The following is a 26,499-nucleotide window of genomic DNA, read 5'->3' on the forward strand; positions in this document are numbered from 1 at the left end:
AAATGTCGCAGAGAACTGCAATGTTTGCAGTAAGTGGTGCCAGTTCACTGGCTTTGGATGAGAAGGCAGCTGCAAGATTCTTCCTGTGCCTCTTCTCTGCTTCTGTCAGCCAAGGGCAGCCTGCCTTTTGAACTGCCAAACCACAAGCAAGCGCTTTGGAGTTCAACTTCTTTTAATAAGGGCTGGTTTCTCTCTGCACCTTTGTAGACTTGCGTCAAGAATAGTTAAAAATGCAGATGTATAGTCACTGGACCCCAGTGAGAAGCTTTGTATTTCATACAGCTTTATAAATGTAAGAGGTTTTTGTATTTCGTGGGTTTTGCAAAATGAAACTTCAAAAATGCTTTCAGAATCTTAGTGTACATTATTGCATTTTCTGGTTCTAAAACAAGTCAGAGTTTCTCTAAATTGTCCTTCTAATCATGACTTTTTTGAATAATTAAGGTGATCAGAAGTTGAAAAGAAAAGTAAAAAATGCTTTTGTATTTAAAAAAATTCTTGACATTTTTTTCCCTTTTATTTCACAGAAAACACAACCGATAAACATGTGACCGTAAAATTTGTCCAGGACACATCCAAGTTCTGGTACAAGCCAGATATTTCAAGAGAACAAGGTATATCAGCTGATACGTATTCTGACATACCCATTCCCAGAAAGGCTAGTTGGTGAATTCCCCTTAAATTTTTTTGATGCATACCTGATGTCTAAAAGAAATACAAGAAGAAATGTAAAATCTAGAAGGGACACAGACAACCTCACTTAATTTCTTTTGTCCAAAGGCTGAATTTGAGAGTGGAGGGCAGTCAAGCAGTCCTTGAAAACTATGCAGTTGATCAGACAAATTATTAGCCTAACTGAACTAACTGCGATGAAGTTTAAATCTGCCTGTGGTAGCTGATGCAAATGCACTTTACTGAAAAGCTTCAGGTTTCGGAATGGCAGATATGCGTGATGCAATAGCGAACAACTGTCTGCTCTCAGAAACCGTTTGAGTACAAGTGTGCTGCTCTGGCATGATCTCAGCCACGTGTGTTTCCCTGCACAGATAATAGGCTGAGAGATGCTAAACATCAGAGAATAATTCACTAGCTGGAAGTCATCGTAAAAACATCCTTATTTACCAGTTGTTCTGTAGCCTGAATTTTATTGTCAGCCGCAAGTGACACAGATTATTTCTTAAAGGTCAAAAAATAACACTCCCATGGACCGACACCTGTATGATGTACAATACAGATACAGTACATCTGTACGTACATGTATTACTGAATGAGATGGAGAAAGCTTTTATTATGGATGTGAATACGTATACATACGATCTTGTACCTTGTCCCTGCAACAATGCGTAAATAAAGCGTGCTGGGTGCTTTCTGTATGCAATTGGTCTGCACCGTATTGTAATATTCAGCTATACTGAATTGTATTTAATGAGTTATGCCAGGATTTTAAACTGGGATTCTTAAAATGCAGTTGTCAAAAAGGAAAAATTACAAATTAGTTCTGCGTGGGGAAGGCAGTTCACAGTAAATAGCCAAAATAGCCTTCAGCTATTGGCAAATGATGAATTGCTATGTCTGTCTAGTTCATAGTTTCTCAAATGGTGAAATGCCTCTTATAGCATAGTGGTAAATATGAGCCCAAGGGAATAAGGATCATAGAAAATGGATCATTAATTCATCTTGGGATGATGTTTTACTGGTCCTTTCATTCCAGTCCCCTTCCCCTTGTCTGCTCCCCGCCCATAATGAGAACTGAGTCTTTAAATGTGCAAAAAATACTTTCTGAGTTGATGGAAGTCCAGAGCGGGGAACAGATCATAAAGGAAGTTTAAACCTAGCTGCTTGAACAAATGCAAAGAAAATCTTCCCAACCTTTTAGTATGCCTCTTTTCACCCTACCAAGTGAAATTCCTTTTAAAAAGTGTTTTAAGATACTGTTGCCGAGGAGGGGGAGCGCTTGTTCTTTTTTCCTGTGCTTAATGGACTGCTCCTGTGACAAATGATTACTGTCCCCCCCCGGATTTACAAGTGTTATGCAAGTACTGCTGAATTGCAGGGTTTTATATATTTATCCTCCTCCTCTCAACATATGACAGGTTATTGTGAAAATAGTTGTTTTCTTCACCATCTGACAGATCAATAGAGCAGAATATATACTCATTTGCTTTACTCAGTTAAAGAGGAGAGACAATTATATCTGCATTTTCCTGATTTTCTGTTACTACTCTTTTTTCACGTAATCATAGCTCAGGCCTTGCAAAATATTGCTTCATGCCCCGTATGTGTTATTTCCATGTTCTGTGTATACAGATAGTTAAGGACTCCGGGGTCAAATTTGGGTTTTTTCCAGGGTTTCTTTGAAGGCTTGCTGATCGTTAGACATTCTGGAAACAAACACAAGTATTTCAAAAAAGTTTAAGGGAAAAAAAAGCTAAGTACTAAGGTTTTATTAAGATCAAATTAAGATCAATGATTAGATGAACCTTTTGTCTTCTTTCAAAGTGAGTTTAAGATTTTGGCTACTAGATTTCAAAGTCTGCAGTAGACTCACGCAAAGCAAGAGCAGTTCCCCTGCAAATGGTTCCTTGTGGGGAGGACTTCAGATCACACTTCCAGCAGAGGTTACAGAATACGTATCTAAAATATTTCAATGCTTGCACAGTCAAAGAACAAATATTCACTGACATGCCTTCCCTTGCTTTAAAACTAGTAAGGGAGTGAGACTGCTTTGCAGGGACAGGAATTTGGTGGTGGATGAAAACAGATCTGCTCCGCCTGTTGAAGCTGCGTAGGAAAAGAAAAACAGTGCTGCGTAGTCAGCCTGGGAATTACAGGCTGCGCTCTCTGTCATGTTTCTAACAAGTTGACAAAATATAAGCAGGAATCAGCTTGATCTTGCACTGGTTGTAGGAATGGTGGTGGGACCTGCATGTCCTTCTTAGGTTAAAAATCAGTAGGGATCTGTAGTTCAGGCTTCTCTTGAAATAAGTACCTGTGAGATTTGCACAAGATGTTTCCACTCAGATGCCCTAAATATGCATGATTGTATTCTGTTCTACAGCAATAAAGACAGAGAAAAGGATCTTATTTCCTTTAGTCTCCTATTAATTATAGATTTGCACTTTGGTACTTTTTTGGATGTGTGCGTTGTTCCGGAACTATTTTTCTCTCTCTTTCCTGGAATCCCTTGCAGCCATTGCTGTTCTCAAGGACAAGGAACCTGGGTCATTCATTGTTCGAGACAGTCATTCTTTCCGGGGAGCCTATGGGCTTGCAATGAAAGTTGCTACACCACCTCCTTCTGTGCTGCAGTTAAACAAGAAAGGTACTGTATGCCTTCTATCTATTATTCAACAAGCCATACATAGTAGGAAGTCCTTCTAATTGGGTAACAATCTGGAGGAATCTCCCCTCTTCTACTAAGTGCAACTTGAATTACAGGCTACATTTAGTACATTTTTAAATGAGACTGAATATGATGTCTGTTGTACTTAACAGTTTCGTCATGTTTTGTAAATGTGTGTTCGTGGTGCTGTACATATATTGTAGCTTATGAACCTAATAGGAAACCAGCGTCATATCGGTAATGGGTCCTCCCTAGCAATCCGAAGTCTGCATTTGATCCATATACCACTATGTAAAGGTTTTGCTTGGCTGGAAGATTGAATATTTTTGACCCCAAGATTTTGGTTTGAGACAGGGCTACATTAGATATAGATCTGAGGGGGTTCCCTAAGGAAAGATGATGGTTGTTTAAAAGAAGTGATGAAATACACCTACTCTACCAGCTCCAGTGCCTCCATGTGTAACTTGTGTCTGATAGTTGTGAAAGGTAAAATGAGAAGAACATCCAGAAAGCATTGATCAATGTATGGAAACTCAGCAGCCAGTATCTGTAGTGTTCTTGGCTTCATTTGTGTTAACTGCAAGGGTAGTGGGGTGGTTTTCATTGCTGCTGTTCTCCTTTTACAAAGCTTATTATGTTTCATTAGTACGTGCTGCCTGGTGAGGTAAGCAACTGAGGTCACAGGAAAGCAGGGGTTCTTAGTGTCATGTTTATGGAAGTGTGGTTTTGTATGGTGTTGGTTGGTTGGTTGGTTGGCTGTTGGTTGGCTGGGGGGTTTTTAAGATTTCATGCTTACTCTGGGGCAAGGTTAGCAATCCATCTCTATTACAGTAACACTTATAAATTCTGTACACTTAATCTGGTATCTTGAGCCAGTACTTTATAAAAATTTGCCACGTAGTCCTTTGTTTTATTGCCAAGCAACATCAGCAGAACCACTGCAATGTCTTACTTGATGAAGACAACCAGGGTGCACTGGGGTGGTGATAGCAAAAACAAGGAGGCAAATGGGAAGCAGCTGTAGGCGTTTTTAGTAATCTTTTTTTATCATCAGACCAATGAAGACTAGGAAGACGTGAAAGTTCAAACTCTACTAAACTTTAAGAGCCAGTTTATGTTAGTTGTACCACAGGCAAGTGGTAGTAAGTGAAAATTTTAGTTGAGACTAGCGTTCTTCCGCTTCTTGCTCTGTGATATTTAGCTTTTTTTGTTCCCACTGTTTCATCCCAGAAGGCACAAATTTGTTCAGTCTCCTGCAGGGTTTCTTGTTCCACGCTTCCCCTTCCCGCATAACCCTTGTAGTAATTTATTTTTAATATTGTGAGAGCATAACGGCAAACAGTAAGCTGCTTGAAAAGGTGATTGTTGCAATATTTACTTGCATGGAAGTTTCTGCTGTCCAAAAGAATGTGTTCATCTGTATTAGCCTGAAAGTTAACCCTTGATGTCATGTGTTTCCTGGACACATAGATCAGAATCAAATAGATAGATCAGAATCAAAGGGAGCATTTGTGTTTGTGTCTCTTTTGTTTGAGTGGTTGGGTAGCTTTGTCCCGTTGCTATGAAATAACCCTCTAATTACTTGGAGAGAGATTGAGTTTGTAGTCAGGTGTGAAATACTGTGAATCAAGTCTTTCAAGAAATGAAGTTGTCTTAGTTATATGTGTACATATGTAAGTATAAGTTTAAAAGAATGCTAAATCTCAAGGGAATTTTTATATGCCTCTTGGATTTTGAATTTCCTCATTACCTCCAACTTAACAATTTTGACTTGTCCTAGATTCCTGAGAGATAAAATCTAAAAAAAAATTTTAAAATCTAGCAAAGCCTGAGTGTTTCATGTAATTGTTTGTTTTCAGGAGCAGACTTAGCATAAATCTGCAAACATTTCAAAACTTAAAAGTTCACTGAGAGATTTGGCATCATTACCTTTATGTAGCTAAATCGTCTATTGTTTTAATCTGCAAAAGCTCCGCTCACAGAACTATTACTAGAAATCTGAGTATTCCCTTGTCACATTGGATGCAAGTTCTTCTAATGGGCAAGTGCATTAGAATTTCTAACCCTTTATTTTCAAAATTTCTGCTCCTGTCTGTAGTTGGGACCATGCTTGGACATTTTGGACACCAGTGTGTATTTGGATGTCAGTCACTTACAATTATAAAACCTTTTCCTCTGGTTGTCTGAAGTGAGGTATTTGCTTGTTTGTTTTTTGCAAAATGGCCTTTTTACTACAGGTCGTAACCTTGCAGCAGAGCAGATCTAATGTATTCTTTGTATGCTGTATATAAAACATTTGGTGGTAATGTGGAAAACTGCTTCATAAAGACCTGGTAATTTGCGGGACTGTTGTCTGTTCATTGCTTCTCTTCATGAGCTTTCTTTTTCTTTTCCCATGCAGTTGGAGATATGTCAAATGAACTTGTAAGGCATTTTCTGATTGAATGCACTCACAAGGGGGTGCGCTTGAAAGGATGCCCGAATGAACCGTATTTTGGTAAGTACTGTGCATCACAGGGACACAGAAGATGGAAACAGTTTGCATTTGCCAGAGCTGTTTTATAGACTTGGATGGAGTGCAAATGAGAGAATACTTTGCTCATGTCCTGATGATTTCTGTAGGAAATTTTAAGGTTATAGGAGCCTTGTACACATTTACCTTAAATATATGTGCAGGGCGCTCTAGCACAGATACACTCGACCAAGCTTCAAGTGGTCAAGCTTGTCTGCCACAACCAATGCTGCTGCAGACAGCTGTGCCAGGTGACTTTTACAGGCTTTATTGGTTCAGGACTTTTGCCTTATTTTGTCCTGTGCTGTATTTATACTGTATACTGTCTGGCTAAAATGACAACAGAGTGGGACAGTCACAAAGTACATTATGCTGCGTCAGCCTACCTGATGTAATATGATGAAAGCACATTACATTCAGGAAATGTCCATCTGGTTCAATGAGGGGTCCTCCACAGGCTGCAGGTGAGAGATGTCAGCTTGGGTGCCTGGAGCACCTCCTTCTCCTCCTCCTCTGACCATGATGTTCCCTCTGCTGTGTCTCACCCTTTTTGTTCCCTTGTCTCTGTCCCTTTTCTGCCTGTTCTTAGATGCATCCTGCCCGTGGCTCAGTGGTCCCGCAGTGGGTCTGCTGGAGCCAGCTGTATCCGGCGTGGGGCAGCCCCTGGCCTCTTCCCACAGAGGTCACCCTGCAGCCCTCCCACCCCCTGCTACCAGCCTTTTCACATGCACCCAATACACACATGAAAGGGTCATCTACCATAAAATGAACAAGTGTAAAATGACAAATCTTACTTGAAGTAAAGGTGGACTGAATTTTGTCAGTGTTCAGCATGAGACTTATTTCAAGTCAGAATTTTTAGCCCAGTCCTACCTTGATCGTGAAGTACCTGTTTATGGCACATGGTAGCCTTACTAATCATTTAGTCTGAGTATCTCCTAATCCTTCAATGTGTACAGCCTCAAAACTACTTTGCAAAGTAGTTGTATGGATAAGACAATGAAGGACGAATAGTATCAACTGGTCATTGTGTTTCTGTAAGACCCTTGCAGACTAGGGTCATCTTGCCATTTCAAGGAAATTTCTGATGGGCTCTAAAAATGAGGCGGGTTTTGGTTGAACTGTGATTTTTCTCAAGCACATGATCATAATGTTCAATGTTTGTTAGTAAATGGGATCGAAGGATGGCTTTTTGTACAAACAGATTACACGTTCCACTCACTCCTTATATTCTCACACGCTAATGTTTAATTATTTTAATTAAGTCAAGTCCAAATGACAAAAGTGTGTTTGAATAGAAAAGAAGAATAATTTAATAGAGAATGCAACGTGCATCACTGCCACATTGACTGGAGGTTTTATCTAGACCATCTTTTATACTTTTAGAAGCAGAAAACAGAGGTATGTGTAGACAAAGCACTAGACAGAGGAGACTAGATGGCTAAGAGGCAGAACTCCTCACTCTTTCTCTACCTCAACACATAGCATTGACCCCTTGTGCTCTTACTGTCTTTGTAAGATTTTACTACATTTAATGTAGCAGAAGTTGAGAGCATTGAAAGGAATTTACTGATTTCCACATCTTGATGTTTTTGGCATTTTTGCGCTTTCTCCATTTGAAGCAAAGCCATTTAGGTTAGGATTTAAGCAGTGTGTTTAAGCAGGGAAAGGGAGTGTATGATTGTGATTAGTGAGTTCAGGTACATCGAACTGATACCGTGCTGGGAAACACGAACACACTAAAGTTGACCAAAGAAAGTCTTGGCTTAGGTGCTAGGAGAATTTATTTTAAAGGGTAGGGCAAGGCGGCCTCCTGGTCTATAAAATACTTGAGAGCCAACATAACTGTTCAGCATTCTTGTCGTTCACCAAATTAACTGTGCATGTCTTGTTACTCTTCTGACCACAGGGAGTTTGACAGCGCTGGTGTATCAGCATTCCATCACTCCGCTGGCATTGCCCTGCAAGCTCCTCATCCCAGACAGAGGTATGCTTCTTAAAGTACAGAAGAGATACACCCAGCCAAGCTTTGTTTCAGAGTGCCAGTGTCTGAAGACAGGTGAACATGTCACAAGTCGATATCTAAGCAAGAACGCACAGGGGAAGGAAGCTCTGTTTTAAAAGTGATTCTTCAGTACTGCTGACGGCAGTTATCCGAGCCGTAGTTGTGAGCAGACTAGTACTGTGATGTTCCAGTCGTAAACATATATGCGTCATGGAAACCCGCACAGCAATCTAGCATGTAGGAAGACAAATGTACTTTTCAGACGTGAAATTATGCCCATGTATGGTTAGATGTAACCACTCACCAGGTCTCTGTGGCAAAAGGGCTTTAGGGAAGGCAAGTAGGTAAAGAACAGAAGGTGCCCGAGTGTGGCACTGGCATGAAGGAAGTGGCAACTTAAACAGGTCCAAATACTGTTTAAGGAAATGATCAAAAAGCCTGTGTTGCGTCATGGGACTGTAATTCTAATTTTGGTTATGGTGATTTCATAAACCACTCTAAGACAACAGCAAAATGTAGCTATGTTTGCCCCATAATTCAGTCGTCTGTTACTCTCCCACATGAAGTTAACACCAGATGTGTTATTGAAATGTTAAACATTCTTGTGGTTTTCTACTGAACTCTTTAAACTTTTGTTAAAGGCCATATGTCAGTGTTCAAACATAGCATTTGAATTATGCAAATACATGAATGAAACCATTTTAGCACAAAAACATGCTATGGTAGATGTGACCAGAGATCTCTTTATATGGCAAACCAGTGTGGTAGGTGGGGTTGTTCTCCTTATCCTCCTCACCTAAAATGGAAAGCTACTCCTGTTCTGGCAGAGGTGCAGGACTGAAACACTTGCTTTGTCCTGAAGAAACATACCACAGTGCAATTTTATTTTGGATTTAATTTTGAATCCGATATGATCGCACATTTTAAGATGATCATCTGTGGTTAATGGTTCTAGACACAGTGCATGGACTATTTAAAGCGTATGGGTAACTCTGAACATGTGACTAGTGTTACACACCGTATCACTGCTCTCTTCCTCATTTGAACGTATTCAAAGACAGAATGCATCATGTTAAATACAGCAGCGAGATCTTTTTACATGCATTTATGCAACGGAAATAACATACTGATGTACAATTTCTCACTAATTTTAGCAGAATATGGGGAAGCTAAGATTCCTCTGCTGTCTTAATAATTCAGATGTTTGTTTTCTACATAAGTACAAAGAAGGAAGGATTGTGTTGAATCAAAATACAATTAATTGATTTCATTGTAGAAACACAAAGTCTTTGTGCCTAAATTAGTGTAAATTATACAAATTAAATGAGATAATTAAAAGTGCGCTATTTAAAAAATCTTGAGGTTGTAGTGAGGGAATATTGCTATTGGTATTCTTTTAATGTGACATCACGTGTGTCCCTGCAGCGCTGGAGGCAAAAAAACTTATGCAGCACAAAAACCCCATGAATTATTATAGTTGCAGATACAAAGTTGTTTCATGTTTTTGGCCAAAAGTTGTTCTGTAGATGAGATCACAATTACAAAAGCTAAACTCATACTTGACCACATGCATTGATTTGTCGATTCAAGTCCAGACAAGATACGGACAGTTGTTTTCTGTTTGCAGATCCCTTGGAGGAGATCGCAGAGACTTCTCCACAAACGGCTGCGAACTCAGCAGCGGAGCTTCTCAAACAGGGTGCAGGTCTGTTAAACTTTTTCCTTGCATTTGACTGTCACCAAATTTTGTACCTTACAGGCTGGAAGAAGCTGAAGCTTAGACTGGACTGAAGGATGCCTAAAGGGAGCAGTTAAATTTAGAGTGCTGTGTAGAAGGGTAAAAGGCACTGTGAGGATATGTACCAAGTTCTTTCTGTTTTCTGCAACCAGCTCTCAAGTTCTACAACTCTGTGTTTGCTTTCCAGCTGTGTCTCCCCTGAGAATATGAGGTACACATAGCTTGGTTCAAGCACAGCAATTTTTAAGAGGTGACGTTGCTTTCATAACTGATGAACTTAGAGAAGATATTTTCAGTCTGTGGTTGCAGAGGTTCATGAATTATGTCTGAGGTCTGCAAAAGGCAACTAAGGCAAGTGTTCAGTAGGGTTAAATTTTCAGCATAGGGGTCAACAATACCACTGGGAAATGTTTCCTGTCCCGTCAATCTGAAAAAAAAAAACTTAAAAAAATATTGCCTTGTTGTTTCACTTGATGCTGCATGTTGTTAGAAAATGTCCAGTGTCTTTTCCATTGGATGCTGTTTCATGGATTCTCATGCATACTGCAGCACCCATTCTGGCAAGTTAAGTTGTGTTACCATCATCTCATTGATGTGACAGAAGAACCCTGACAAGATTATCTCCAAATGATGTGATACTACGCGTTGGTACTGTCTGTATCGCCCTCAAACAGGGGTATTTGCAGCAGCTGCGTAGAGATATGCTCTGCTTCTCATCTGCTTTGTTTGTGTGCAGCTGACCCAGAGACAGGTAGTGAAATAGCCTGTCTGAAAAAGCGTGGTGGTGTCCTAACCCACCATTATTGGACACGGTGCCCTGAGTACTCCTTCATAATTTGATGGCTGTCCTCACTAGAAATGCAGCCACTGGGTTATTCCCCTGTACAGTGAGCATGCCCAGGGGATCCTGACCATGCCCTCCTATGGTCCCTGGTGTTCAGGCTGCTATGAATTCTCCCCAGGTCCTATATCTGTCCCCCGGATTAGTCCCATTAGAAAAGGAGAATACACTACATTTGCCACTCTCCTTTGAGTTTAGCCTACCGCTGGAGTCACAAGCAGAAGTGTTGTCGCCAAGCATGCCTTTATTCTTATAATGCTGCGTCATTGCCCTTACCCATTTTAGGGCACTTCTGAAGGGGGCACTTGCCAAGCTGAGCAGCTCTGGAGAGAGAGTGTTGCTCCCTGCTTGTTCAGCAAGCAAGTCTGCTTTGACTTAAAAATTTTAAGTACCACTTGGAGTGCTGTAATCAAGCAGGAATGTGTGACTGAAGCAATGGCAAGTCTATGTGAGGTTGTGCCAGGAGTGAGCACGTGTTGGCCTTTCTGTCTGCAAGCGCTGGCGGTGTTTGTTGTGTCCAACAGGGGAAAAAAACAAGGAGAATGAATTTTTGTAGAACTTTCCCTCTTGAAAGAGAACTTTCCCTCGCCCCAGCAAAGGAGGCATGTGTGGTCCTGTGAGAAATTTTGGGTTCTTCTTGCTTAGGCAATACTTTTCAAAGGAAAAGAAATAATTCTTAGTTCAGTTGGGGCAGTAGTCAGATAACTTCTTATGGGGGCTGTCACATCATGGATCATTTGGGGAGCTTAGTACATTTGGTTTTTCCTGGTTTTATTGTTGTTGGTTTTGTTGTTAAACAAGGGTTTGGAACCTGAATAGATAAATTAGCTAGGACAGATTCTCAGAGGTTTTTTTTTTCCTTGATACATCATTTCTCACTGATTTTCCATGTTTCCAGTCATAGACGTTCATTCAAGTTGGGGAGTATAATACTGAAGTGCAGACCCAAAACATGTAAATTGTTTCTTTCCCAGCTATCCGAGCTTGTGTAAGCACCTGCAGTTTAGTTAAAGCAGATGCACTTTTTCCCTACTCTGCCTTTACCCCACCGTTCTCCCGCTCCTCAAGCAAAATAGTGAAGATGTGTCTTCTTAGAATGATCATTTTTGTAGCTGTCTGAAAAACCTAAGGAGCATTTACAGTCATTATCTAAATGCAGAAGCTGGCCGGAAATCCTTTGCTTCCTAGAGAGTGACAATTGAAGACTAGGAACTATACAAAGAAGTGGCTTTTCCCTAGAACAGACCTTGCTTTATTAACCTTCCTGTTTGGCAGCAAAATTTTCTGCCCCAAATAAATCTCAGTTTTTCATGTCTGTTTCCACTAATACAGTCAAGGAACTAAGCATTCTGAACAAAGCACGCTCGCAGGCTAAAAGCAGCAGAGGTTACTCTAACTGGCCCATAACAGTGTATAGCTGTTGATGATGGCATGGACGTGACTACAAAATGCCACCTGTGGAAGATGAGAGCGGCAACATTGCAGGGCAGCTGCATTGCAGGAAAGACACAGATGTCTTCCTTTTGTTCTACCTTGAGTATGGTTTCTGTAGAACTGCCGTGATTCCATACCCCATCAGACCACACGTGATGTTCTTAAATGAGAAATCTTTCAGCCTTTCTCATTACCTTTCTTTTCCTGCAATCTCCTTTTCAAGCTGCCATTTTTGCACTTTGCAACACTTTTGAAAAAGGTTCGTTCCGTGTATTATTTTTTGGGATACAGAAGTAAAGGAATCTGCTGTGTTTGGTGACTGCTTTTGAACTATCACATTGAGGGCAATCTAGACAAAATGCCTGGCTGTTTCATTTAGAAACAAAACCTGAACCCAGTCTGTTGACAGTCATTGGTGTCATTGACCACACTGCAGTGTGGCGGAAGAGGAAGGGAAACCCTTCATCTGGGTCTCAGAAGTGGTAAGGAGTGTGACTGTGAAACAAGGCAAGCTTCCTGTGGTGGGAAAGGCTCACAGGATAATGAAGAGCTTTAGATCTGTACGAAATATACGCAGTAATGATGTGAGAAGAGGAGAGCTTATGGTTTGGAATGTTACTTACAATTTTGGATAGACATGACAGAAAGCTGTTCAGCAAGGAAGGCCTCATTGAACTTGCCACTCATCATCTTAAATCCCTCTCTGCAGTTCTATAGTAATTGATTCAATAGCCTTGAATGGTTATTGAACCTATCACAGCAATGCTCAAATACACTTGGGAAATTTTGCACTTACAAACCAAACAAATCAAATCTCTGGATCCCTTCTTTCACCGACAGACTCCAGAGCTTGGAGTTACAGGGCCGATCATCATGCTGGAATCAAACTTACACTTACGCATGCTTTAACTACAGTTGCTTGGTTGGTTTGAAAGTGCCAGTGTCTAGCTGTGTATTTTATGTAGATAGTCACGGGAGAAAGCTTTAGTCAGATTACAGAAAAAACATACGAAAAGAGAGTAAATAAAAAATCATAAATGAATTAGATTCATCTTTGCTTTCATAGTAAGTTTATCAAGCCAAGCTGAACTGCTAAACACATGAAATATTAGCATGGTAATTTGCATGCGTCAGTTGCCAGAGTTGTAAATTCTGTCCTGGATACCTACACAAATATTTTTGCCAAAACACAAAGTCTGTTGGTACAAGTGTTTCGCTACAGATGTGTTTAATCATTCTTGCTTGCGCTGTAGAATAAGACTAAGAGGGCTTTTCAGTTTCAAAAATGTTCTTAAATCTGCTTGTAAATCTGACTTTATACCACAATTCCAAAGCATTTAAGCACGTGAATAATTCTATTAGTACTACTTAATAATAATTAATATTGTGTAATGTTATATGGCACTGTTACCATGTAGTACAATGTAGTATTATACAGTACTAGAGTACTACTACATAATGCTATGTAATATTAATACTTCTTTTTCTAGTGCTTGCTGCAGATTTGATATGAGACCAGGTAAAAAAATTAACTGTTCAGTAGCCTTAGAAACCAATGAGCTTCTATTTTATAGAGATACTTCAGAAGTTACTAATTTTTCTAGGAGAGGAATAGGGCTTTTAAAAGCAAGTGCATGCCGAGGTAAAGAACAGACCTAAAAAGTCAGTAATTTTTCTCAGGGTGGAAGTTTTGTTTGCCCTAAAATCGCTAAACATACAAACCACTGCGGAATTAATGCGAAGTGAGCTTTGCAGCAACCCGCAGTTCTTTATGGGTTGAAAATGTTCTTGTCTTGCCAAATGAGTGAATGGTTTCCTTTGAATATAGTTTAAATAACATTTGAAAGTGCAAAACGTGTGAACGTATTCTGAAAAAATGTCTGTTTTCTTATTGGCTGCTGTAATTGTACCTAAAAGCAAAATATCCTCATTCTTTCCCCTCAGGAATACCTTTGCTGTAGTATTACCTACGACTGGCCTGCCTCTCTGCTGCTGTCTTGTATTTATTTAAATTTCAGTGTCTTTGGTAGTAGGTAGATACATCATTGGCTTAAATATAAAGGTATTAAAAACAAAGGGACAGCAGAAGGCCTACGACCTCCAAAATTACAGGGTTAAACTATGAAACAACAGTGGGAGAAGGTGAGGCATACATCGAACGTTTGGCAGTTTGCTGCCAGTCTTCCCTGTTTGCTTTACAAAGGTGGAAAATATACATTTTGTTTAGTTTTGTCCAGAAGATAGCCGTTTGCTTGCTGTTGGGTAATGACCTCTCAAAGTCTTTTCCCTCTTTCATTACAGCGTGTAACGTTTGGTACCTGAATTCAGTGGAGATGGAGTCGCTTACGGGCTACCAGGCGGTACAGAAAGCCTTGAGCCTAACGCTGATGCAAGATCCTTCTCCCATCTCAACCGTTGTCCATTTCAAGGTGTCTGCGCAGGGAATCACGTTGACAGATAATCAAAGAAAGTAAGCAACAGAGGGGTGGGAAGAGAAGGAGATGCAGCCTCTGTCTCAGAGGATAATAGGATTGTCTAAAGAATGACAGTGGTGGTGTCAGCTGTCTGCAGTACTGGAGAATGAACATTTTAAGCAATGGACATCACTTCCCCATGGCAGCTTTTACCTCTGGAAGGTCACTTCGCCATGGCAATTTTTCATTGTTGTTACTTCTTATAAAAAGGGAAAGTAATGGCTTTACCAGCATTTGGTATTCAACCTATTTAGTGAAATAATTTATCTTCACGATATCTTTCCCCAGTATCACTGAGTAGAGTTCGTCTAAGCAGACATTGTGTATCTCCAATATTTGAAATAGTGCTTTGGATAATCTGTAAAATACTATGTTAAAAAGTTAGCTTATATTTACTTTGTACTGAATGCTGTTAACTATACCACAGAGGTTTTAGATTTGAAAACTGACAATAACAAAGGAGGGACAACAGGAATTCATTATAGGTTAAAAAAGAAAAACGAGTGCCAGACTTCTTAATTCCATGGGCTCTGCAACTGTTTATAGTAGATCCAGGACAAAACCTTAAATTATAATGCCTAGGAGGGCTTATATTTTGAAACTTGATATAATCAAATTATTCACAAGTTCCGAGAAGTTGCATTTCCCACTGACATAGTATCTAAATGGCCAGTTTTTAGAAAAAATACATTTTGTTCTTCTAGTCCTTTTTCTTACCTTGAGGGTCAGTTTTCTTTTGGTTCAAAAACTTGATGTTACTCTTCTAAATATGTATTTATTTGCTTGGAGCAGTTCAGGTGGCTTTTAGAGTCACTCAGATGGCAAAAAACATACAGTCATCATTAAATTTAGATGAAATAAGATTTATTTTTCAGATCTGTTCATTGTTTAAAATTTTACGGGTCTTAACTATTCCTAAAACTTGTTTTATTTCTTCTTATCCAGACTCTTTTTTCGACGACATTATCCAGTCAACACTGTTATTTTCTGTGCTTTGGATCCACAAGACAGAAAGTAAGGAAGACAAGCCATATTTCTAATAGGTTGTTTGTATTGTTGATCTACCAAAAAAACTAACATAGGTTTCATTTTTATCTCTTCATTCCTTTTTTTTTTTTTTTTTTCACTGCTTTCTTAATGGACAACAAGATGGATGAAAGATGGCCTTTCTGCAAAGTAAGTGGACACCTGTCTGAGTCTCTTTTAACTGGCTGCTTTAGGAATATCACTACAGTGATGAGTTTCTCAGTGTTCTAAATTATCTTCGTCAGAGATGTAGAAGGGAAGATGGCTGTCCAGAGACAAAAATCTTTTTGCCCACTGTAATTAGACTTCAGTTACTTCACCTGTGCCTCTGAAAGTCGGGGCCTAATTATGTGATGGTGGGATGTCTGGAGCCAGAGCTAACTTGGTTTATTTAGGTTGCAAATCTGTAGTTTGACTGAAGTTTCAGAAATGAAAACAGAGCCATTTGCTACTCAATTTTGTTTCCACTTGTCCATCAACACTAACACAAGCTTACTTGTCTCACTTAGACCGATGGCTTTAAAAAAAATAATGCCCCACATGGCACATAGTTGAAAACCCACCACACTCTAGTGCGTGGTGTAGATATATAATTACCAGTAGACTGCAAAGTGTCTTCTGTTGAAGGCAAATGTCATTGTCCCCCTTTTACCAAAAGAAAAATCCTAAACAGAAAGAGCTCAGGGACTGGTTTCTGGAAAAGAACAGAAATAGATGGCTTAAGTCCCATTTCCAGTACTCTGTCCACTGAGATGTGTGGTGCTCAAAACCTTTCTTGAGGCAATTGCTGACGCACCACACCACACACACCCCAAGGTAGGTAAGAGAACAGCAGTACTGAATCAGATTAAATATATTCCCAGGGTCAGCCGCATGTCTCTGACAGCAAACAGTACAGGATTCGATATAGAGAGAGCAGAAGAAAGGGGAAAGTCTCCTTCCACAATTCTGGCCATCCAGAGCCACTCAGGAGCTCCCAAGTTGGCTGATGCATCTGGACCACTGTTTACCAGTCACACAGGACCTTGTCCATCAGAAAAGAAGCAGCCTTTTGGTTTCTGCAGTATCTTTTCTGCTTTATGAAATGAGGCAATGCCTGTCTTTTCTCTGATGTGCTGTGATTGTTGCCCTTGCAGAGTATTTGGGTTCATTGCCAGGAAGCAAGGCAGTGCCACAGACAACGTATGCCACCTATTTGCAGAGCACGATCCAGAGCAACCTGCCAGCGCCATTGTGAACTTTGTATCAAAGGTCATGATCGGATCCCAGAAGAAGATCTGATGCCTTTCCATCCTTGACTCAGAGCGCTTCGCTGAAGGAAAGCACTGTGAGAGGGAGAAAGCCTATTCAGCAGCAACGTCTGAACCATGTAATTCCGAAGAAGGAAAGCAGAGGACAGTCTATCTGCATTGTGTTTGCTAGAGTTCAGCTTTTTAACTGAAGATGCCTGTGACTTAACAAAGCATTATTTGTTTTTATATCGAAGGACAAAAAAAAAAAAGCAGCTGGGTGCCACCCAAACCCATGTAGCCCATACCTGAATGAAGCATAAATGAAAAGCTTTTCTCCTGAAGGGTTTCTAATATATTTTCACATGCTGTTTCTCATCATTTATTGGAGCAGAAATACTTACTAGGCTGTGCTACTTTTTTGTGCAGAAAATTTTTTCATAACCTCCACAAAGACACTTGCCGTAGTTGCATCAATGGTAGCTATAGGCCTTGCAAACATGCTCTTAAGAGAATGATGGTCTGAGGAAGACTATTTGCTCTTCCCTTCATCTTTACGTGATCAGTGATAGCAACTGAATGGAGAAAGGGGAAGACGTATGTGAAGAGAAGGTTTGTGCAAGTTGATTTCTGATAAAAAAGCAGCAGCAGCAGCGACATGGAATATTCAGGGAGATTGCTCAGTATTTAGTGTTAAGAAGGCTGGGCTGTTCTACTTTGAAACATTTTAAATAGGGCAGAGGTGGCAGAACAAAAAAAGATTGCATGGAAATCTATTCTGTAACTGGGGTTTTTTGTATTACTATTTTTTTATACAGAGAACTGAGCAGGGAATATTCTGTATTTTAATAATTACAGGAAAAAAGTGAGGGAAAAGCAAAGAAGAAAATTTTATAATTTATGTATTTTTACCTATGCCTGATTATTTATAGTGGATCTCAGATCTTGATATGTCATATGGATATTCTTAAACCGGACCATTATTGAGCTTTGCCTCTTTAGCACTATTTTGCATAAGTAAATTTGTATGTAGCCTGTGCCTTGCTATAGACAATAGACTCCCATATTTTGACTTTTGTCTTACAGTGACAAGATACTTCCCATTTCCTGTCTCTGCAATACTGTTTTGGTAGTAACATGTGTTCCCCTACCTAATACATAATTATATTTGTGGATTCTTTTGGCCCCCGTTTTATTGGAGTTTTGGAGATTTTTTTGGCTTTTTTTTATCTGTAGGAACTATTTGTGGTTTATAATGTGGGGTTTTTAATAATTCCTCGAGCCAGGAAATCCAAAAGGGAATGGAATTTATTTTGTTACTCTGTCCCATTTCTTGTGAGCATTTATGTCATGATTTTTACAACCGTTAGCTTGTACAAGTCCCGGTATCTTTCTAAACACATCATTATTTTAAATGTTTAACAAAGTGCGAGTTAGCTTTACAGAAAATCGATGCAGATTGTTGCAGTGGAAACCTTCACGAGGAGAGGAAGCTGCTGAGGTCTACTGTGCAGTTCCCATTCACTCCAAAAAGAACAGTACTAGAGCCCCCCGTATCAGAACAGCTGGTAATAAAGCAGCTTCAGTGTGACGGTGCTGAAAATTTTCATTGCCTCTGTTTGATGTGTTGCTGTCAACATTATATTGATTATCTGAGGAATAAAATAACGTGCTGAATTTGGCGTGCTGATGCATGGATTAACCAGTAACTGTACCCACTTGGAGGATTTAATGGTTTTACCCCCTTTTACTAAATAATGGTTAAATGGAATAGGAAACTCTGTTTGGGCTATATGGTAAGAAGGTTCCACCAATTTGAACTACGTTTGTCCTGTATAAATTATGATCTGGTTTTTATTAACAGCTCTCTTCCCATTTCCTGAAGTATTAGGACCATTGAAACTTTATTCAGTGACTGTAGCCAAAGTGTTACCAAATCAGTTGTGTAACTGTGAATTTTGTATAAATAACTCTATACTTTTTAAAAGGAAGGGGGGGTGGGGAAGAGAGAGAGAGAGAGAAGAAAGATTTGAAGTTTAATGTATTTGGACCAGGACGTGGTGTATTACTAGGAGTGGGCATTGGATGTGTGTGGAAGGGTGAAGCATTCCAAAGCATAGTAGCTACCATTGAAGCAACAAAGACAAGTGCCTCTGATTTGTACCAAATAATTCTGTTCTTCTGACACAGAGGTATACTACTTAAAATGGTGTTTATGTACCATCCAAAAAAGAATGCAGTTCTTACTTTTTGGAGCGTTGATCTTTTTGAAACATGTGAGGACAGGTTTCCTTTTAATTCTTTTGATGCACCAAGAACCCAGTTGCCCAATCTAGTCATCCAGTTGGAGCCCAGTGAATTTCTTCAGCTGACATCTGAATTAGATTTAAGTCTCAATTAGACTTAAATCTGATGTGTTGTGAGGATTGAAATGAGGAAGAATTTTTTACTGTATCTTTTCACTTCTGTAGATGATACTTAAATTTTAGCGTGTCTTGTTAAGACACCAAGTGTTGGCCTTTGGGCTGAAAATAAAGTCTCTTTTTTTTCCCCCCATGTATTATCATTTCCATTCAGGGCCTTATTTTTCTATTCCATTTGCTTCCTTAAGCCCTGCTGAAGTCAAGATCTTAAGGAATTGAATCCTGACGCTCCTGGTGGTGTTTCCTGAGAGTTTAGCTCTACTTGGTAAGTGGGGAAAAAAGAAGTTGCCCTAAAGGATTGCATTCCTTTGGATGGTATATTGCCACAAGCTTTTGCTTTTTAATTAATTAAAAAATGCACAAAGCAAAATAGTTCAGTATGTACCATTGTGTAGTGTATGTAGAAAGATATTCACGAAACTTATGTTCACGGCAAATACAAGACTAAATAGTTAATACAGCACTTTCTTTCAAGGTTTTTGGTAGATGTATATATGCAGTTTCATAACTAATGGCAGCAAGTTGACACATGTATTTAGCCAGACTCCTATTAACCTGCTTAGTAAATTTACTACTATAATCATACAGTGTTAAACTACAAAAATGCTAAAAGCCATGTTTTTAATTAAATGGTTTCCGTGTATCCGACAGTATCATTAAAAATTTAATATTTCCTTCTTGGATTTACCTACTAGCAAAAATTTTTGCCTTTTTCTTGAAACTGTAAAGAAGCATCAAAAGGTCTCCGCTATGTAAATGAATGTTCTACAAATTCGTTGTATAGTCATTTTCTCTGCTCTCCAGATACTGCCTCTATTCAAATTATAATAAAATTATGAATGTGAAATTTCACCACATAATGTTACAGGGCAGTCTTTTCTGAAAGCGAGTTACCTTCTGGCATTCAAAACCAGCTGATGAACAAAACCTTGGTGAAGTAAGAATAGGTTGCCTGCTGGAACGGGTTTAGTTTTGTTTTTTAAAGATTTCTTTCAAGGACTTGACTTCAGATGAGTCTGTGTTAGTGGTTCAAGTATAGTTAAAGCATATCATTTTCCTGGTTCATTTGTGGTTATAATGGTATAAAAGTACCTTTTGCCTGCATTGCATATTTCAGTGTAAGAAGGAAGAATATATGACATCACCTTCTGAGATGTCTGTACCCATATAACTGTGCCTCCACAGTGACTACATGGAAAAAACTTCCAGAGGAGCATAAGGGGGGTGAGAAATCTAAGCCCTAGCTCTCCGAATACAAAATCTGTGCGTCAGCCATACGTGGCTGAGTAATATACATGCTTTATCACTATTATTTCTGAGACTGATAAATTCTGATATGTCATGCTGATACCTTTTCTATGAGACGAAGGCTGGCAGGAGTTTTTCAGTCTGTGTGCTTGACATTCATCAGTACAGGCCATCGTGAGGTTTATGCATGGGTGTAACGGGTGAGAGAGGTGTGTGGAAAGTATTCATCTGTTATCAGAATTAATTATAATGTGGAACAGATGATGAGGATGCAACAGTAAAACGGATCTTCTGTGTTAGAGTCCAGTCTCCTGTTAAACTCTTCAACTCAGATGCCATTGGGCTCATGTGTGCTGCTATTGCTCCTCTTCGAAGGCTGGTTTGAGGTCACCTCGCTCCAGTGGATAAAAATCTGCTTTCAGTATTCATCCTAAATGTATTCACAGCTAGTTTATATGCAGTTGTTCTCCTGCCAGCATTGTCTCTTAGCACGAATAACTTGTTTTCTCCCTGAGGTATTTATAGCAAAAAATCTGACCCCCCTTGTGTCCCTCACTCTTCCTTTGGCAAGGCTAAACAAGTCAGCACTCAGGCCTTACATTTTTGTCTTTGAAAGGGTGCCGAGGCCTGTTCTTTTTTACTCTGTCAGCTAAATCATTTCTTTGGAGGGACCCTGAAGTGAACAGCCAGACTCTTCAAAAGGGGCACAAGCTTCTGCCTTGTGATTTTTTTAAAATATTTATATTAGAAGACTCTTGGAACAAGAAAACTTGTCCCACCAGATAGGCAGAGTAAATCCCTACTCAGCTTCTGCTGTTGATACCTAGTCCACGGGTTACAGTAGCATAAACTACATCAGGCGGTGTGCACAAAGGCATTAAGAGGGCAGATGGCTAAAGACGTTCTCAAAAGCGTTAAGTCAGAAACAGGAAGCTTGCAGGGGACTTAGCAACTCTGACAGACTACCAAGAGGGCAAAGAGGAGCTATTAGGGAATTCAAGGATGTTGCTGAATAACTGAGAAGGGATTTGCATTACATGTCATTGCAAGGGATATCAAACCAGGACTGTTCCCTTCCTTTGAAGACATTTAGTGTCTTGCATAAAGCACAAATGTTTGTACAATTTGAATATTTTAATATTTGCAGAATCACAGAGTGGTTGCAGTTGGAAGGTCAGGTAGTCCAACTGCCCTGTTCTAACGGGGCCATTTAAAGCCAGTTGCCCAGGACCACGTCTAGATGGCTTTTGAGTACACCCCAAGACGGAGACTCCACAATTCCCCTGGACAACCTATGCCAGTACTCGATCACCCTCACAGTAAAAAAATGTTTCGTGATGTTCAGGGGGAACCTCTTGTGTTTCAGTTTGTGCCCATTGCCTCTGATCTTGTCACTGGGCACCATGGAAGAGAGCCTGGCTCTGTCCTCTTTGCACCCTCCCTTCATATATTTGTACTCATTGATAAGATTCTCCCTCCAAGCCTTCTCTTCTCCAGGCTGAACAGTCCCAGCTCTCTCAGCCTTTCCTCAATGGAGAGATGCTCCAGCCCCTTAATCATCTTCAAGGCCCTTCACTGGACTCTTTGCAGTATGTCCATGTCTCTCTTGTACTGGAGAGCTCAGAACTGGACACAGTGCTCCGGGTTGGGCCTCACCAGTGCTGAGCAGAAGGCAAGGATCACCTCACTTGGCCCGCTGGCAATACTTTGCCTAATGCAGCCAAGGATACTGGTGGCCTCCTCTGCTGCAAGCGCACATTGCTGGCACATTTTCAGCTTGGTGTCCACCAGGATCCCCAGGTCCTTTTCTACCAAGCTGCTTTCCCACTGGGCGGCCCCCAACACATACTGGTGCATGGGGTTGTTCCTCACCAGGTTCAGGACTTTGCATTTCTCCTTGCTGAACTTCATTTCTCCGGCCTGTTGAGGTCATGCTGGATGCCAGCATGCTCCTCTGGCCTATCAGCCACTCCTCCCAGTTTTGTGTCATCAGCCGACTTGCTGAGGTACACTCTGCCCCATCATCCAGGTTATTGATTAAGATGTTAAACAGGACTGGACCCAGTATGGACCTCTGGGGTACACCAGCCTCCAACTAGACCTTGCACTGCTGATCAGCATTCTCAGGGCCCAACTATTCCACCAGTTTTCAGTCCACCTCACTGTCTGCTCATCTAGCCCCTACCTCAACAGCTTGTCTATGAGGGTGTTATGGGAGACAGTGTCAAAGGCCATACTGAAGTCCAGGAAAACAATATCCACTGCTTTCCTCTCATCTACCAAGCCAGTCATTTCATCACAGAAGGTTATCGGGTTGATTAAGGGTGACGTCCCCTTCATGAAGCCATGCCAACTTTACGAAGATGATCAGAGGGCTGGAGCACCTTCCCTATGAGGACAGACAGGGGCTGTTCAGCCTGGAGAAGAGAAGGCTCCAGGGAGACCTTATAGCAGCCTTCCAGTACCTAAAGGGGACCCACAGCAAAAATCAGGAGGGACTCTTGATCAGGGAGTGTAATGATAGGACGAGAGGTGACAGTTTTAAACTGAAAGAGGGTAGATTTAGATTAGATATTAAGAAGAAATTCTTTCCTGTGAGGGTAGTGAGACACTGGAACAGGTTGCCCAGGGAAGTTGTGGATGCCCCATCCTCAAAGTGTTCAAGGACAGGTTGGATGGGTCTCTGAGCAATGTAGTCTAGTGGAAGGCGTCCCTGCCCAGGGCAGGATGATCTTTAAGGTCCCTTCCAACCCAAACCATTCTATGATCCACAAACAGCTGGTGCTTTGCCCCAGAAGGATTTCTTCTTAGATACGCTATTTTGGCAGTTGTATGGAAAATGTTCAAGGTTGTAACCAACTGCTTGTGCCCTCCCAGTAATCTAAGCAGTCTTAAAAGATGTATTCACCTCAAATTCCTGCATGACCTTTTAAAAACTAAGCCTTTAAAATCACTCAAGTACATTCTCATCATTGTGAAGGTCTTTGTCAAAGAGTTACTTCAAGAGTTCTTCAAAAAAGAACTAGAATTAGCTTACTATACAATGACTTTTTTTTTCAGGTATTGTATACATACTGTCCTCAAACATTTTTTTCTAATCTACAGCTATTTATATCCTGCCTAATTAAATCTGACTTTTGAGCTTTCTCATGTTACCACCTGTATTATATACAAGTTCTGATTTGACTTTAAAGCAGATGGCAGGTGTGAGAGAAAATACGGGAAAACAAACTTAGATGAAATGCACTATGGCTGGGGAATGTGGTTTGGAATTGGTCCAGGAAATTTGCTTGCTTATGTTTACTGCAGTAGAATAATGCAGCTGTAAAAATAAACAAAACTATTTTGATTTGTATGTTGAAGTACTTGTTTCCAGCCTTTTCGTTCACAAGCTAACGTGAAACTCCGATTGAAGTGGACAATAGCTGTTTAAACCTAGGACATAAAAGTTATGAGAGAAGGCCCTCAGACCTCAGCAGGAAGCTCCCCAGTACACAAACTACTCTCTGCATATATATGAAAACAGTTAAAATGGATTCATATAACTGAGTGATATACCAAACTCACGGCCATATTTTCAAATATAAGCCTGTTTTGCTCCAAGTGACAAAGAAAGGCAACAACCCCCGAAAGTAACCGCTAGATGAAATCATTGTCCTTGTGGGAACACTCAGACAACTTTTGACCACTTTGGTCTCTTTCCATAGCAAGTGCCAGGCGTTTGAAATAGCACTTAGAAGCCTGTGAAGGATTTTTATGAGGAAATCAGGCTTAACATGTGCAAGTCTGTTTCCTCAGAAGGCAGTTAACCTAAAAAATCCCAAAAGGTGGTAATGATTGTGTAGTGACAAACCAACAGTATATGGTGTATACATGCCCTGAGACTTTTGAATATGCATTTGTTCCTGTCAAATATATATTTCATCTCACATTGTCTAGTTAACTGGAGAACATCTAGATTTGATATTTGATTTTATTTGTTCTTGGTTATTTCTTGGAACCACCGATATCTGTTCCTCAGAAGAAGTGGAACAAACATGGTATGTGTCCCTGTAATGGTAATATTTAAGTCACATTTCACAATAACTAAGGACTGCTATGACTCATTTTGTTAGAAGAACTTGAAAAGCTTAGAATTTTGTTTGCTGTTACCTCCGATAAATTTGTTAGATTTGGGATACCTTTACATTCACACCTGAACCTCAGTCCAGTTAAGCAAATGATACACAGCCTATGTGTACATTTTCCTGTGTGCATAGTCACACAAAGGCCTTTTGTAAGGACTGCATTCTCAGTAAGGTTATCTAAATGTGTATGAACTTTCAGACTAAAGCAGTATGTTGCTGAGATGTAATAGGTAAGATTTTTAGCAAACGCTGGCAATATAGAAATCCCAAGTGAGTTTGAAATGGCTGAAATTGCTGTAAAAGTGAAACAATGTAAAGTGTCTCACAAGACTTTGGCTATCTTTTTTTCTGTTTAGGGGAGATGATTAATCATGTATAAAATTGTAGATACCTGCATGGAAAAATCCAATCTCAAGTTCACGTCCATAAACTAGACATGCTAGATGTTGTTGACAAATGCCTTGAGTAGCAGGCCTGTAAACTATGTTAAATTTATGACTTGTCTTGTGATTTCTGAGGTGCTAGTAAAGCTATAGGGGTGTGCAAGTAAAAAAATCGTGACTTTGGCCTATTTTTACCCATTCCTCCTCTGTTTAATGGCAGTAGCTGAGGTTGACTTAGTATCTCTGGAGCTGTTTGTACATGTTGGGTAGGTTACAGAGCTGTTTAAAGATGATGGGATTTAACCGTTTTTTAAGCAGTCATGGATTTAACACTCTCCAGTTTCACTCATCCAGTCTGAGTGAATGTGCATGTGTATGCTACTTGGCTCAGGGATACGAGAAATAGTTTATCAAAACTTTCTCAAAAATCCAGCTTGCCCAATATTTCCGGACACGTTTCCAGGATATGCCCCAGAAAGATGGATTTACCATTTTTTTGCCCTTTCTGAAGACTGTATGAGTGGTGCTTTGAGCTGGCTAAGAAGGGCTGTGCTGCAATGGGTGTTGGGCAGGAATACATGGGCTCCCTGACCCAGTGCAGGAGGGCACTAAAATAAAGGCTCTTTCATTAAAAAAAAAAAAAAGCAAAAAGAGAAAAGAGGAGGAACTTGGGCTTCCTGCTGCATTTGTGTCAGACCAGAGGAAATGGGGCATTAGGAAGGTTGTAGCCCACACCACTAGCACTTCTGCATTGCGTCCCTGATCAACACACCCTCCACATACATCTGCTCCCTCCGTTGAGGTCCAGGCTCCTCCCAAGACCAGGCTCTGCATCAATATCGGATGCCCTGGCTGACTGCCCATCCCAGACAAAAGGTACAGAAACAGGAGAATCTGGGTACCATCAACAGCTCAAAGCTTCACCTGGGCTAGACAGTATCAGGGGAGAGAGTACTGCTTGGTCTGCCCAAGGCGTGCCCAAGTCCTGAGCGTGGTGCTTTTAAACGAAGCTGCAACCCACCATGTTAAGTGTGTGGGCTTATGGGGCTTTATGCCCTTAAACCCATGTAGAAACACGGCCACTATCCACAAGGCCCTTTTGGCTGTGCTGAGGGAGAAAGAGCAACGTGCCTAGAGAAGGAGCTTGCAGTACAGTATGCTGTGGACAAACACGTAAACTTGAGCCTCGGAAAGAAGGCGGCTACAGAACTAGGCATGAGGCTTTTGGAAAGCAGGCTGTGGTGAAAAGGGAGAATATGTGGGGATTTAACGTGTTTTTTTTTAATACCATCAACATTGTCAGTTCTTATTTCTAATCTAGTAAAGGTATGGGTGGTTTAAGACTTGCATTTGCCTTATGTTTAGGTTGACATATTAGCAGTAATAAGGAAAAAATTGAAAATATTTTCGAAAATACAGTGGAATATCTAGACATAAACAGGTCATTATGAAAAACAGAAACTACTTTCATTGTTTACAAAAAATGCTGACCTTGAAAACTGCAAAATTGTGAAGCCTCAAGAAATCAGGACGATATCCCAAAAGTTGCTTTGTGGTGTTTGGGTTTTTGGCTTTAGATCTTCAGAAGTTCTCTACAGGGTTAGAAACACCCTTATTTTTGAAAACGATAGCACAGTTTCTCATGTAATTAGCCAACTCCAGGACCTTTATGGGAACACAAGGCAAAGTGCCATGAGACTTTTGATAACACTGTGA

The 26,499-nt window shown here is 40.3% G+C and overlaps 1 protein-coding gene across 17 annotated transcripts in view; it reads left to right on the forward strand.

Annotated features, from left to right (window-relative positions):
• Positions 1-19,877, forward strand: part of TNS3 (tensin 3) — a 221,061-nt gene extending 201,184 nt beyond the window's left edge. For all 17 annotated transcript variants that reach the window (XM_063325678.1, XM_063325677.1, XM_063325681.1 and 14 more), the window contains 9 exons: positions 528-614; positions 3,191-3,322; positions 5,745-5,840; positions 7,765-7,842; positions 9,488-9,565; positions 14,175-14,343; positions 15,293-15,361; positions 15,497-15,523; positions 16,510-19,877. In XM_063325678.1, coding sequence (XP_063181748.1) covers positions 528-614; positions 3,191-3,322; positions 5,745-5,840; positions 7,765-7,842; positions 9,488-9,565; positions 14,175-14,343; positions 15,293-15,361; positions 15,497-15,523; positions 16,510-16,654 — 881 coding nt within the window. In that variant the 3' untranslated portion in view covers positions 16,655-19,877. The remainder of the gene's footprint in view (positions 1-527; positions 615-3,190; positions 3,323-5,744; positions 5,841-7,764; positions 7,843-9,487; positions 9,566-14,174; positions 14,344-15,292; positions 15,362-15,496; positions 15,524-16,509) is intronic.
• The last annotated feature ends 6,622 nt before the right edge of the window (positions 19,878-26,499 follow it).

The sequence above is a fragment of the Chroicocephalus ridibundus genome, chromosome 2, assembly GCF_963924245.1.
Source record: "Chroicocephalus ridibundus chromosome 2, bChrRid1.1, whole genome shotgun sequence".
Classification (NCBI taxonomy): domain Eukaryota; kingdom Metazoa; phylum Chordata; class Aves; order Charadriiformes; family Laridae; genus Chroicocephalus; species Chroicocephalus ridibundus.